This window comes from Corvus cornix, chromosome 10 (assembly GCF_000738735.6).
Source record: "Corvus cornix cornix isolate S_Up_H32 chromosome 10, ASM73873v5, whole genome shotgun sequence".
NCBI lineage: Eukaryota > Metazoa > Chordata > Aves > Passeriformes > Corvidae > Corvus > Corvus cornix.
The window spans coordinates 14,097,624-14,113,517 of NC_046340.1; the positions used below are offsets into that span (position 1 = coordinate 14,097,624).

Genomic DNA, 15,894 nt, shown 5'->3' on the forward strand with positions numbered 1-15,894 from the left:
TTCCTAGTACTGTCCATTTTTGGTTTTTGTACATCCCGGCAGAATGTTAAAAAATAATAAAGACTAGAATATAGTAACAATAAATCTAAAAACCACCCACAAAATCTTGTCATTTCATGCTTTCTGACAACAATGTCTTATTCTAACTAGATAGCAGATGATTTTTAATGATATGTACAACTCCAGGTGCTCAAAATAAGGATTTTTTCCTTTTAAGAAAGTGTACTACCTTCCACAAAGACATTCCTGAACATTTGGTTTTTCTTCTTCTAATTATCAGTAAATAGTATGATCTGTTAAGCATTTAGGTGAACTGCTTAATAATTACTGGATTAGGCATCTGGGACAAGGATGACATCAAACTTCCATTACAAATGAGGAAAACTCAATTCTTTAACAGCCACAGAGATTTTCCCAATACTAGCAAAAGCAATACTGTCAGAATAAAATTCAAATGCAAGCAGATACAAAAAAAAAAAAAATCCTTATTACAGATTTCATTTGCAGCACTCTGTAACACTGTGCTCCTATGACAACTGTCATTGCAATGTGATGAAAAAGAAACCAGGTTCTCATTAATAACACAGTCTGCAATGGTCAGTCCATTTAGCAGATAGGGCTTTGCAAAATTACAAACCACACCACTTTCTGTTCTTAGTTGTATGGTTCTTCCAAGACCATAAAGAATGAAGTGACCATGTTAATTTTCCTGAAGGTCTGAACAGGATCTTCCTGTTGTTCTGATGAAATACTGATTTTGTATTTTACAGTATGAAGTCAGGGATACACTTGAAGCAAACATTATTTAAATAAAGTAAATATAGTTCAAATTAAATCCTCAGCCTTAAAGAAATGTTTCCTAAATATCTTAAATCTAAACAGCAATTTGCATCTTTCTAGCCCTAAATTATAAAACAGTTTGATCAAGACTGGTTTAGAAACTAAAATCATTCAACTTGTGTTTCAAGTCATGAATAGAAGGCTGCCTTCCACTGGTCACCAGATCCACTGTAACAGACAAAAGCTGCCTTATAAAGTTGACAATATAATCCCCATTTACAAAACAACTTTTGTTTAACTACTGAAAAAGAACTCATTGAGATGCTAATCATATGTTGCATTGTGGTTTCTGAAAAGCACTAAAAAGCATATTGTTTCAAAAGGCTGAAAACATGGGTGACCAAAAAAATACCCAAATTAAGGCAAAGATGACTTTTTACCTCAGTCTCTCCCAAGTTAGAAATGTGATTATTTTTGTTGCTTTTGTCCTATGTAAGATAGTAGTGGTTTGACTATTTCACAAGAGCTGGCTTTAGACTAGAGCAGTAACAACAAATTAACAACAAATCTACTATAAATCTTAGCTTTTTTGAGTTGTTGGGGTGTTTTAGAGCTGTAGTTCAATGCAAAAATAGGTCTCATGAAAGACAAAAATAATTTAGCTTCAAAAGCACTCTTCAGAAAGAGACAGAAGTAGTTCTATACTCCAGATATTTCAGACAACAGAAATCCTAGCAGCATCTATGATCCCTATGACTAAAGTGACACTATACAATCAGAACACATGCACATCAGACTGCACTGGCAGAAACCAACAGGAGTGATGGATTTTTAAATAGTGCTGCTCAGACTTCGCACCAGGATGGGCTATTTTCAACCCTGCTGAGCAAGCAGCAATGCTCACTCACTCGGTGATTTGGAAGCCATACTGTATTGCTGCTTTAATGTGGCTCACTGGAATAGATTTAGACCATGCCCTCTGATAATATGATTTTGTTTCTAACTGATGGTTTTGATGCACTAGACTCAAGAGGAAAAACAATGTAAGCCAAAATACCATCACCTGAATAATTAAAAACACCCCGACATATTCTGCTCCCATTCACCTTAATAAGATATTAGTAAGAAACCATTTCATCATTACTTTTTCCAGTTTCCAAAGCAATCCGTTTACTTTTCCAACAGAGATCACTCCTACAAAACAGCAGTAGTAACTCTCATAAAATCAATTTATCTGCTTCTTTAAGGCACAGTTCTATTTCTGTCAGTATTCGATAACAGTGAAGAATATTTTTAGTCACTATTTACAGCACAAGGAACTGGGACACAAGACAATCTTCTTCCTTGTCTCAACCTTTGAAAACTGGGCACATCACTGCCTTACATCTCTTCCTTTCCTCCTCCCCCTTTTTTGAACAACAGGGTTAGTTAATAAAACCCTTTATGAAGCTGACAGTGACTTATTTACACAAAGTCCTACATAAGTGGAAGTCCAATATTCCCACTACTGTGAAGCAAACTGTTCAGTGAGACCTGTAAGATCCAACACAAAACTCAGAAGTATGTGTGAATTATTCACAGCAATGTTATGAAAGATGTATCTCAGAGTTTCATGCCAGACTTTTGTAACTTTTTTATTACTTTTCCCCCACTACTCTCCTGCTACAGGAGCAAAGCCAGTAATACTCCCACTGCAGCTGACAGGGAAAACTGCCTTCTCCCCTTTGAACTGACTTCCCCCCGGTGAACTGACCAGCAATGCTCTGCAGGGATGAAAATGAAGCTCACGCTGCAGCTTCTCTGATAATCAAAAATATGGAATGCAATCCTGTAAAGTTATTCTCAAGTATGGGTCTTGTGAGCACCAGGAAAATACACACTCGTGGGAAGCACAAAAAGGTGGAAAAGCTTTTAGGTGTGAGAAAAAAGCAGATTTTAGAAATGAAGCAAAAGAATTTAGGAATCAGCTCTAGCTGCGAAAACTTGAAGATAGAAGAGGATACAATTATATAGCAAGCAAAGACATTAAAACAATGGTTAGAGTTTCTAGGTTTGGCTGAGATATGTTTTGAAGTTGCAAAAAATATGCTTAGCAAGATAGATAAGTTTAAGCCTAATAATGGAATATTGTGCATTATTATATAAGGCATAACAAGCAAGTATTGTGTACAACAGATGCGTTACTGAAGATTGGTTAAAATAGTTGTCTGTAAATTTTAGAAGCATGCTATTGGCTAAAAAGCTTTTAAGAATGCTTTGTAACAAGGAAGTTTTGGGATGCCTGTGACAGCGTGAGCTTCGTACCACCTCTGTCTCAACTCTATGTGAGATTGATAATGGAATAAAACAATACAAGGCTCTTGGAATGCCTGTCCAGACTCCCCATCCTGTTTGCTGGCCGAAAACGCTGACGCACAGATACTGTTCACAGGATCAGAAGTCAGAAAACAGATACTGTTCACAAATCCAGTAAACGCTTTCATTCACAAGCTCTTTAACATTATGGAAATTCTATCTGATTTTGGGTTAGTAATCATATTTACAGAATGAGATAACAGGAAGGACAAACATATTTGCTAGCTCACAGCAATTTTAATATACTCACAGACAGCACACTGCCATTGAAAGTAAAACAAAAACCCACCCAAATTTGCTGAGTTTTTAGTAGAGAAAGATCACTTCTCTTCACTGCATTCACACAAGAGAAGTAATCAAGGAAAGCAATATGCAATAACCCTGTCCTTTCAGTGGCTTACAGCACCGAGAAAATTATAACATACAAATCCAAATCACAGTGAGAAATTTTCCTCATCTAACTTCCTATTCTTCGACACTACTTTTCACAATGCAGTCTCATTATGACATACTTTGAAAATGATTTATACATATATCATTATCAGAGTGGTTCAAGTCATTTCAAATGATCTAATCCAAGCCTCCTCATCCAATTGCAAATGAGATTTCAAACTCAAGTCTTCTAGGGTTTGCACAATGGCCTGATGGGACATATTTTTAAATGAAGTTATGGTTTAAATTGATTTTTAAGCAAGATTGGAGTCCTGCAGTTAGCTGGAAAGACAGTTTATTAGCTTCAATAACCAAAAGTTAAACTGACTCTCTGCCAACATCTACTTGGAAGAATTTAGACTTGGGATCAAACTTTTTTGCAGTACTTTTGAGGTTCAGTATAACTTAAGCATCAAACAAAACTGATTTGTATTACATCTGAAGACTGATCATACATAAATAGGCAGGTAGAGTGTCGGTGAACTCTGGTGCATCAGTTCTGAAGATGTAGAAGTATTTCATGGTACTTTTTCATCCTTCTGAGCATTTGCCACTAAAGCTAGATTTCTGGGGCTATAGTTGTCAAATTTAAGTACTATTCTCTGTACACTTCCATCAGCTATTGTGTAAAACGGGACATACTGGGTGCTACCACCTCTTCTAAAGAGCTCTCTGAAGGCACATGTGACAGACACACGCAAGGGAAGCTTTTATTTCACACAAATGTCACCCTCGCGAGATATAGGTAATCATTTAGTGACTTGAACTTCTAGTATCTTTTATTTTCCAGATCACATGGAAGAGCAATTAGTATAGATCGTTTTAAGAATGTATTTTCAAAGTATCCATTGGGTAGGAAACGTACTGCTTGCACTCTTAAGCCTGACTGCTAAGTATTTCTTAAAATGGCAGAATAAAGAAGACTCACTTTGGTTTGCTATAAATCCCTCTCACACCATAACTGCATATGAATCACTTGAGGACAGCATGATTCACGGTGTCATACACAAGCCAAAGTCTCATTTGATGCTTACAAATGGCTTACAGGTCTTGACATTTAATAAAAAAAAATATTTCATCTGTAGCACAAAATGGAAGTACTCACTGATATCATCTTCATGATAAATGACAGAGTGGAATGGTAGGTTTCTGTCCTTTATGTATCTCTCTGCTGGCTCAATATAAAAGGTCCCACTGTGAGTTTGGATGAATCCTTCAAATTTTCCATCAATAACAGACCCATGAGTAAAACTTCCCTGCTCACCTGTTAAGGGACAAAGTGCATTAGTTTTTTTATACCCTTCAAAAAGCTTTCAGCCCTGAGCAAACTTCAAACATCACACTACCCAAGGTGTTAAGCTCACTGCTAACACAAGGTACTTGTATAATTATCCTAATCATGTACCAGTTCCCAACTGCTAAAAATCTGCATGAATTCTGGGTAATAAGATTCTGGCTAACAAAGACATGTCTGATTTTTTAAGACTAAGATTATCCATCAGTAAGAGAAACAGTTACAGCAAAATCACAGTCACCAAGTTCAGTAGCTTCCCAATCAGGCACATAAATGACATGTTTAAAAAGCATATAAGGAATTCAACTCTGTATTTTAAAGCTGTTACGTACACAACATGTAATTCTATTGTGAAATCCTGTCCTTATACATCTGTTCATACAATCAGAAATATAAAATAAATAGTAAAATCAGAGTATATATGGAACTTTGAAAGCTTTTAAAGAAACACTTTCCTATATTCAAGACATCCATTTTTCTCTTCAAGCATAATCCTCTTAAAACTGTTGTTAGGTTTAAACCTGGCAGACGGTGAACTTGTATTTGAAGCAGTCATGATCAGGGAAAAGTACAACTGTCAAAGTTTAATCACTGACTGCTACAACATGCAGCATCTCAACAGCCTTTCCCACAAAGAACGAAAGACCATTCTGCTAAAACAGTGTTTATATACGCTTCCATTAAGGAAAGTTCAGAATCCCACTATCAAAAAGCCTTCTGACCTACTCAAAATAACTGGTAAATAAGTCTGCTAAGATGCACATGAAGCCCTAACTGTGTTTATTACTTTTCAAAGTTGAAAATGCTCACTTCAAGACTTCAAACAGAAGATCACTAAGAAAGATCTTCTGGAAAACAGAACAGTAGAAAGAGGGGCAGAGTAAATTTTAATCCATTTCTTCTTTCCATCTGCTTTTAATTCTGTAATTCTTCTTCATTTTTAATCAATTTTATCTTTCATATTTAGTGAAATCAGGTATATTACCCTTAATGATGGTAACTCTATATTCCCTTTTTTCCTTTAAACTAAGAATGGCACTTAATTTCTTTTTTATCCAATGCATACAACTTTTTCCTTTTTTTTTTTTTAAATGCATCAGACTTCCATTAAGAGTATGTTTATAAACAGAGTTGAAATTCAAGTTTTACGGGTATGAAAATTATTAGATAAAATACTCATTTGTTAAGTGTGACTCATATATACAGATAGGAGTTTAAATATGTTAGATGCATTATTAAAGTTTAACCATAATCTAATCATACAGATATTAAATTTCTCCATGTACTATTGGAAAATTCCTGTTTAAAACTGCTTTCATCCACTTCAAAGTGTTACACTTACCATAAATGTGTCCAGTGTAAATATGGGAGGTATCATAATCAATTACTTGGTTCGATATTTCTACTTTGAAGTCATCACTAAAAAGAGATGTATCTCTCTTCATTCGAAGGTTGAATTGTCTAAAGTGAATAAAAAAAGATGGTAAATTGACTTTGAGCTTCAGCTACAAGAGCACTAAAAAAAGTCCTTCGAAACAACATTTTTGTGCAAACAATTTGCAGACCTTGCAAAATTTATTTGTAGAAAATGTTTTTACTGTACAAGAATTAGACCACAGCCTAGAAGGATATTTTAAGCCAAGATTATTTAGATGTTTTTGATCTAAGTAGCTAAATTTACAAGACTTAAGCCAGAAAGCATGTGAGACTTAAACACATAATTCTAAAATGCTGACTTGGACTATACACTTGTTCCCAGTCCTTCAGAAGACACTCGAGCAGGTTAGGAAAAATGCAACTATTTTACTTCACAGTACCGTGAAGCAGAACAGATGAAAACAGCTATCACTTATTTTACTTTCATTGAAGACACTTAAGATTTAAAAAATGTAAATGTAGGTGAGCTAATCAGTGTTTCAACTGAAACTCAAAAAATAAGATGGGCAACAACATCTAATAAAAATACTCAAACTGGTAGAATTACATGAACAACTATGTAAACAGCTCTCCTCATTGAATGATTGGGTTCAAATTGCAACACTACATACTTTAATGCAAATCCTATGACTAATCTTTCTATGAAACACCTTGCTCGTATGACAACAGGAGTTTCATTCAAGCAAGCAACATAACTGAAGTGTTTTAAAATAACTGACACTATACAAATTCATACCTGTGACAACCATTAGCTTGCTTCATAATTTCATTTGGTATTCTCCTAAATTTTGTATAAATATTTGTGCAAATACAGATCATGAAGTTGTTGAAACTTCAGCCATTCCCATTTTAGTCTTGATTTTCTTTCTGTATTTTTGTTTTTCCGCACAATGATGAAATTGAAAGAATATTATAGTTACATCACCAATTCCTTACACAAAAAGTAACTCAGACAAGTCGAGTACATCAGAGTTAAGAGTCTTCATCTAAAAGCCATGACCAACAGAGATGACCTTCAGAGTGAAAGTTATTATCCAAGTATGCTACCAACAAAATAACCCAGGCATGTTGCAGTGGGGATCCTGCAACACGCATATATCAAACCAGGAGTCCCGTGGAAAGGAAATATATATGGACAGACAGATTCTTGCTAGCTGTTTCAGAGATGTTTATTTCTCCAGCCGCATGGCCGGAGCTCTGCCCAGGAACTGTTCCAGTCACGGGCCCAAGGGTCCTTCTGCCCGCGCAGGGGACACAAACCAACCAATGGGAACGAGGCTGAGCAGGGGCAGGGAAACCCCGTGTCTGTGCCCTCAGGGCCCCTCTGCCAGGGCTACACGGCGGGGGAGGGACCCCAACACAGGCAATTAAGTGTCATAGTGTCAAGTTGATTAAATCTAGTTACTTTCTACCAATTAGCTGAAGCAAACACAAAATGTATCTTCAGTCTCCACTTGCATGTTAAATATGACACCATAGTTATAAGTATTTTGAAACATTAAGAGGTACATTAAGATGAAAACTTCAAGATCAAAAAAAAGCCATGCCTACACACTTAAAACCTGGGAAGGGCTGTAGTGACTCATGTTGACTATTCTGTAATGCAAACAGCATTTCACAATCAAACTATATTTATTATTATTGCCACAGTGTTAATAAAGCTTCAAAGCAACTACTCTCCTCTGGCAGTGTGTCAGTCACAAATACCTACTACAAGGTTATGAAATTCTGAGATGTGGCTGGTAGATGGGGAAGGTTAAACTTCAGCAATTCCCTGTGAGTCAGGCTTTGTGCCAAGCCCAGCAGTACTCCTCTCACAGTTTCAGTATAGATGTGTTTTATGAGGAAGATCCTCCTGTTACAAAGGAAGGAACAGTTCACTACAGGTGCACCAGGATACTGGCATCACTGAGAGACAAGAAATAAGAATTATTGTTCTTCAAGTTTGTCTTTTTACTACCTCTGCCACAACAGTCCTTTGGTAACCCAGAGGTTCATGAGGAAGAAGAAATAACATGAACAAGCAACCCAGAGACACATGGTAGGACAGAATGCTTCAAATTACCCAATATATTTTTCGAGGGTGGGGTGGTGGGCAGTGTGGAGACCTGAAGCCACTTTATGTGGCTCTCCTAGGCAGAAGTTAAAAATGAAGAGATAGAAAGAAATTAAGACCAACACTGATAAGAATATGCCAAACTTCACTCAGGTACTTGAAAAAGTTATGCTCACTTTGGATGTAATACACTGCTCAGGGCATTTTAGTTTGAGCTTTTTCTGTGACTGAGTTGTCCCACTCGAGGATGGATCAGACTCTCAGTGCATCTGAACTGAAGTTAAATGGCAAGAAGTTCTGGACCTTTTAGAATCTCTCCTTCCTTCTCTAGTATTTGATAGAAGACTTCTTACCATAAGAAGTCTGTAATTCTGTCTCTGTTATGAACTGAAATATCTACTAATCTCAGCAAGAGCACCTATCATGGCTAAAACTGCTTTTTCCTCATGAAAAAGTAAGTTCTTGGAAAAAAAACTTCAATCTATATAGCACTTTTCTTTCAGAAGTGTAAACACCATTTCTTTAAAATTACATTTTTCTGGTTGTATTCATGTTTGTTTCAAATAAAACTGAGGAGCAATTGTCTGTAACACTCAACTGCATCAGCAATTTTCTATGGCTTTGAAGTACACAGTGTAAGAGAATGCAGGGCTTCTGATGTATTAACTCCCATCTATAACAGCGGAGTGGGGGAAAAAACTCAGGACTTGAGCCTGAAAGCTGGTAATGTACCAAGCTTAGCTTAGTAAAACCCCAAGTCCATAGATGGATGAGCCCTATACATGAATTGTGAAGCCATCCAGGTTATCCTGAGTTGCTGCTCTCACCCTTACAAACCAGCAGGACAATCGTGGTGCAGTCATGGACTACCCTAAGGGGCAACCATCTAACCACGCTTTAGGGCCAGCCTGGAGTTTTGCCTACACATCCGACACTACAGGACTCACTTTTAGGGGGGCAAGGGGAAGTTCAGTGGAGTTCTATGAAGCTGGGAATGGCTGTTCCTTCTGTGGGATACCCTTCCATCAACATTACCCGTATGTCACTTCAAAATGGACTGTTAGAAGTTTTATGTACCAAATAAAAAGTTTCACCAGTTTAAAATTGAGGAAGCCTCTACTCATTCTCCTTTAATTTTCAACGTCTTCTTACTTTCCACATTGCTGCATAACAAACACTACAAATTCTACCCCATGTTGCCAATTATCTATCTTTTAATAAAATTAGCTCTGTTTGCAGGATTAGAGAACTATTTCAAATACAAAAAACCTCAGCTGTGCTTCACACTAACAATTCTCTATTTGATTTCTTAACTTAGTTAAGCTATTAGATAATCTGATCATCACTCAGCTATTTTTAAACAGGTCTTAGTCATTCAAACATGCTTGATGACAACAGGATTATCTGTCTGGACTGCTCACCTTCTTAATAATGAAAAATTGACAAATATTCCCTTACTTCTCCCCCACCAAAGGAGGAAGGAGACAAGTTGGGACTGTGGGGGGCAGAGGGGCCAGGGAGGGTGGAGGAGTAAACAAGCATTTTAATTATCTCTATTTCCAATAATTAACAACTTTAACAGATCACCAAACTTCAAACATAAATTCTACCATGGCTTAAATCCAGTAACTTCATGATTCTTCCGAGGACAGGAGACTCCAGGGAAGTTAAATAAATTTGTCTATATTATTACTGAGTATGGTCTCTAAGCTAGCCACAATGGAAGAAGTAAGAAGCTTCAAATAAGCCTTTTGGCAATTACCACTTCTACAGCATGCACTGAGTTCTCAGTGCAAACTAAGCTATTCCCTAGCCTAGCTACATACCAGGCAACAGATTAACTAACTTCAGAAAAATAATGCCTGTTATTTACACACTTTCTACCTCGCAGAAGAGATTTCCCAGCAGTAGTGATATCTAGAATAGAATTAAATCAATTAAGGCCAAGTTTTGACCTTGCTTATTTGTTACTGCTTCTGTCTTCCACAGATCTCAAAACTGATCTGGTAAGAGGACACTCCTTAGATCTATATGGCTGCCCATTTGGTTGCAGACAGAATTTTGGTATAAATTACCGACACATATATACATATATGTATTTATACAATCTGCTTTGATAATAAACTACATCTTACATATTAACAGCGGTACCCTGAAGGCTACCAAGAGGTAGGTTTTTATTTCTCTTTAGCTTAGCTCAGGGAGACTATGTCCAATTTGCAAGTAACACAGCAATTCAGTCATAATTAAAGAAAAATTATAGTTGAGAGCACCCAGTACTTAGCTAAAACCCAGTACTTTCCCATGGGCTCAAGTTATGTTGATCCTATGGCCTAATCAGAGCAAGTACTTGGAGAAAAAAAAAAAAAAAAAAAAAAAAAAAGCCACTTTTATATACTGGCAACATTTGGTAAAAGGCATGTAAAGGCTTACATGCGAAAGTTAATGCCTAATCTATCATTCCATTTCTTTTTAATATGCGTTACCTTCTAAGATCAGTGATTTCACCAGCATGGAATGTCCAATATATTGGGTCACTGGTACCAAGTCGGCACACTTTCACAGAACTGACAGAAAAAGCTGTTATCTGGTATACAAAAAGGGCACTTGGAGCTTTCACTTTTCTGTCTTTCCTCAGTCAAATTGCTGTAACTGGTGACAGGCTCACAGAATGACTCAGTGACCAGAGGAGGTTGTGTAGAAAAGAGAAAGGGAAAAAAGGAGATGGAGGAGTTACTCTACAGCTGGAAGAAGTGGCTGGCAAAAGGAAACTGAAGGGGATGGGTTGACAGCAGTATGGAATCTGACTTCAGTACAAGGTGAGTCCATTTAGGTTCACAGTCTTTTCTTCCCAGTAGGAACCAGAAAAACCCCGACAGCTGTGGCTGCATCAACCTCCTCACAAGTCAGCACCTAGAAAATACTGTTCTGCTTGAGGTGCAAGTCTTTTATCCTTACTTTTCCTACCTTAGAACTCAAAGACTCTTCTTGGAAAAATGGAAGAGGGGTCTATAAATGGAAGGGGATAATAACTTGAGCTGTTCTTTCTAACTGCTTCCATGCGGCATCCCACAATCTATACTCAGTTCCCACAAGACCATCACACTCATTCCAGCTCTGAACTATAGTAAATAGAAGGCAGCTTAACAACCTAACACTGGATTTCTACTACCCACAATTCTACAGAACGATCACATTTAAAGTTTTTTTTTTTTATTGTTTTAACTTACTATTAAATCCACACAACATACTTCGTCACTTAACTGATAATTCCCATGGTCCTGCTACTTACACTAAAGAAAACTTATCTTTGAAGCAGCACATGATAGGGTCTCCAGGTTTATCACTGTTTCTTTGATCCACCTAGATGCACACAGAATCATCCCCTGGTAAGTATTTATTTAAATCCCAATCTCTACAGCATTTCAATACTCAGCCATCCCAGCTAGAATGCTTGCAGCTTATGTTTATTTTCCATTAACATCTCTAGGATGATACTTGTGATTATTCAGATGTCTTTCCTGACCTTCAGAAGTCAGACTTGCTAAACTTGGTATTCTAGAACACTACAATGAGGATGCAGCCTTCATTCCAAAGCATTTACCACTGATTACTCTTGATATACATAGCTGCAAACACAAGGTAGCTCAGATAACAGAAACCATCCAAGTAGGATTACAAGCATCTACATGTTGGCTAATTTACACTCTAAGAAAGTATCTCTCTGTCCTGAACAGGACAGTGTACAGATTTTAAAAGTAGAATAGCCTTTACCCAAGATTTGCATTTTTATTTCCCTTTCAGTAAAACCTCTTTGGGAAGTTCAGTACAGATTCTACTGCCTGGTTTCCTTTTTCTTGAAAATAACCTTCCCTTTTGTATTTACGTAAAGTTGACTATTTACATGCAATGCTGTTTTCTAACAAAAACAAGATATCGAAAATCAGAAAACAGGTAAAGATGTACTAGAATAAAAGCACAAGCAAAGTTACTACATGAATTCAAACTATGAAAGCAATTAGGAAAGAAGCCTTCTTAGTTCAACAAGTAAAGACACAGAAGAAAAATCCACTAGCTGATAATATGAGCACATAGCTTAGATACATACATTTAAATATACTGCTTTCCATTTTAAGAACATGACTTTTTCAGAGTATGGCTCTGTCTACTAAAGCTTGCTGGCCAAGCAGTAGAGCTGTAAACCATTATTACCAATTTCAGCAGTACAGTGGAAATGCTGCATCTCAGCTGGGCTGTCCCAGCAGTCCAACACCACTGTACCAGGTGTCTCCCAGACAAACCCAAGTCAAACACCAAATGCCTTTTTTCCTGAGGGCTACACATAATCCAGCTCACTGTATTTAAACACATAAAATGCAAGACATTTAACTGACAGATTCAGCCTCTAGAATTTTTTAACTTCATTTCAATTAAAAAACGTGTAAGAACTTAGGACTCTGCTTCCCAACTTTCTGCAAGATAAACTTGCTTCACCTACAAGCACCAACATAAGGTGGGTTTGGTTTTGGGTTTTTTCGACAAAATAGGTGTAGGAAGTGACTCCTGATTCAAAGGCCTCTTGCCTGGCAAGTTATCTGCCAAGGTATATAACTTAAAAGGTACAACAGAGAGGTAATGATTGAAGAATTGCCACAGAGCAGTGAATAATACTAAAAAGACTACAGTAAGAACTAAAGATATTTTCTTTTTAAATTCAGGACAGCCTAAAATGAGTTGCAGTAAGTGAACCTTGCAAAAAATTCACTTAGTAAAACTCATGAAAATAATTCTCCTAAGTCTCACAAAGCCAACCAGTCGGTTCTATTTGATGACCACTAAACCAACCTACTTAAGAAGTTGAGCTGTTTAGGAGTGTGTTTAAGTGCACATGGAACTGAAAGAGACACAACACGTTTTTCAGATTAGTCCAGTAATACTGAATCTGCTCTTTGTTCTGACAGGCTCATAGTACATAGAAGACAGAGCCATTTCATGGATTGAGCACTGTGCCATACTCACAATTTTAAAAGCACTTAAATTAAATACCATAAAAAGAACATCTAGTGTAATAAAAACCTTAAGTTGACAATATAAAGTCCTCTTCAATCCAGGATTAACCAGCTCAGTTACTTCAGTCCATCTCAGCATGGCAGCATGCTCAGAACACCACTTTTAAAATTCAGCTTATCAAGTATTATTTCTCTGCAGGTATCCTTTATTTTCATAACCTACTCAAGTATGGCCAACAATTATCTTGTTTAAACACAAACATTTACCAGCTCTGAACAATGAGGGCAATATGAAGGATTACAGATTACTACAGAACCAAGAACTGAAAAAAAAAAATCCTCAGACTTAATTAAGAACTGAAAATTTTTGGTCCACAATTTTCCTATAAGGACTGTGTACAGACCATACATTCCCACAAACATGTCTGAACAACTTACTGTATTTTTCAAAAAATAAAATTTTAGGTAAAAATCTACAGAAAAATGTAGCTGTATTGTAAAACATCTTTCAGAAGTTCTCAACATATCTTTAATTTAATAGTAAGCAAGTGTTATCACGTGTTCAAGTACCACTTGAACATTCAACTGTTCACTCAAGTTGTGCGAGCACCTTTCCCAAGCAAGACTCAACAACTAATCTAGGAGGAGTGAAAGTGGGTGTGGATGGACCACTAACAGGATCAAGCAAAGCATTAGAAAGCATAAGTTACTAGTAGTGTATTAAATAAAAAGTTGACTGAAAAAGAGAGTTAAACAATACTTAGAGATACTTTTTCCCTTCTGAATGCATGAGCATCTCAGGAACTCATTGTTTTGTCACTAGGTAAAGAAATACAGTTAGAGCATTAGACATCGTCCAAGTTTTTTAATCTCTGTCCTTGAAAACACTATGAAGTATTCAGCATGTTTCTGACATTCTACAGTTGATAGGAATTCAGTTCAAGATATTCTATGATTAATATATTGCAAATGTTTATACTGAAAAAGTGAAGAAAACTTTCCAGTTTGTCTGCAGGGGAAGAGTTTTGTCCAGTAAGTGAACAAGTGCAAGTACACATTTTGTGATCAGGTGAAAAGTGTGTCTGAAATCCAACATCAGGTTAAGTGACATCCTGACTTCCTTTTTGAAACTACTGACATTACCTTGACATGCAAAAGGAAGTTACTTTATTTAAAATGCTTCACTGTATCTCAAGCCAGTGCCAAAGGCATTGTTCTTATTTGAATCAATCCATGTATTTTGGGAAGTGTGTCTGTGCTGTTTTGCTTTTTGGGTTGTTTTTTGGGGGGGAAGGGTTGTGGGGTGGGTTCTCAAACTACTTTATATTAACCAAATTCCTGGTATTAACACTGCGCATTCATTAACTTTGTGTGAGCCTTCCCTGGATTCAAAGGGCACCTTAAATTAACTCACTCTAAAACACTCAATATAAACTGGCAGGTGGAAGAGCTATGATACACAACCAGGATTGTTTCAAACCTTCAGATTCCTTCCAACTTGAAGCAATTTACAAATAAGCACATTTTGCACCACTGGGGAACCAATAATGCCAATTAATCTAATATATGATTTATTATTCAAAAGAATTAATAAGGATTTGTAGCTCAGTTTCAGCAATTTTAACTGTCCTACTAAGTTAGTATTTCAGCATTGAATAGTGTGGCTGGCTCAGTCTAGTTCATTGCATTTACCATAACAAGTTGTATTTTATATAACCAAACAACAAACATTTTGAAAAATTTCTATTCTGAACAGTATACTGTGTGGCATCTAAATTTCAGACAAAAGTTAAACAGAGAAGGTTTCTCAAGGATGGCATATTATACATCCATTTGTTAAATTACTGAGTCTGGTGTGAAAAAAGGTAGTTTTGGGTTTAATTCCACCATTTCAGTTTCTATTTCATTATTAAACTATTAGCCCATAGTTAAATGGTCCCTTTAACTTGGTATAAATATGTCATATTTAAATTGTGGTTTTATTTTTTCCTTTTCCAACAAAAGGGTACTATGAGATACAGTTCTTAAATCCAAACAGCCTACTGAAAAAAACAGATGCTACTTACACAATCCTAAAATACTGGTAGCTGCCAGCCGTTTTCTGGACAATGGAACTGTAAGTTTGATGAATGCTTATCTGGCATATGTCAGCACTGCCATTGAAAAGGCTGGTACTGCATCCTCCCTCTCACCACTGCTACTTAGTTCTGCACTCTTTCTTCTCACAGCAAATTTGCCTCTACACTGAACAGAAGAACTAATTAACCTCACTGAAAAATAAGCAGCCAAATCACTCTCTCATCTTGACTGGCCACGTGACCAGCAGGTGCTTCCTTTGGCATACACCAAAAGATTAAGTTTAGAAGTTCCAACTGGTCACAGAGATACAGCCTGAGAACCACTGCGGCCCAGCTTCACTTGCTGCTGCCAGCAGAGAATGGTAGTAAATATTAGGACAGCTTTTCCATTGTTTCCTGGCTACAAAACGCAGCCATTTCATTAGAATCCAAATCAAGAGACTGTAATTTCAG

General features: G+C 36.8%; 1 protein-coding gene across 1 annotated transcript in view; it reads right to left on the bottom strand.

Annotated features, from left to right (window-relative positions):
- ADAM10 (ADAM metallopeptidase domain 10) overlaps positions 1-15,894 on the bottom strand; it is a 43,550-nt gene that overhangs the window by 16,481 nt on the left and 11,175 nt on the right. The window contains exons 3-4 of the mRNA XM_039557724.1: positions 6,204-6,322; positions 4,673-4,831 (exon numbers count right to left, since the gene is read on the bottom strand). Of these exons, the coding sequence (XP_039413658.1) occupies positions 4,673-4,831; positions 6,204-6,322 (278 nt within the window). The remainder of the gene's footprint in view (positions 1-4,672; positions 4,832-6,203; positions 6,323-15,894) is intronic.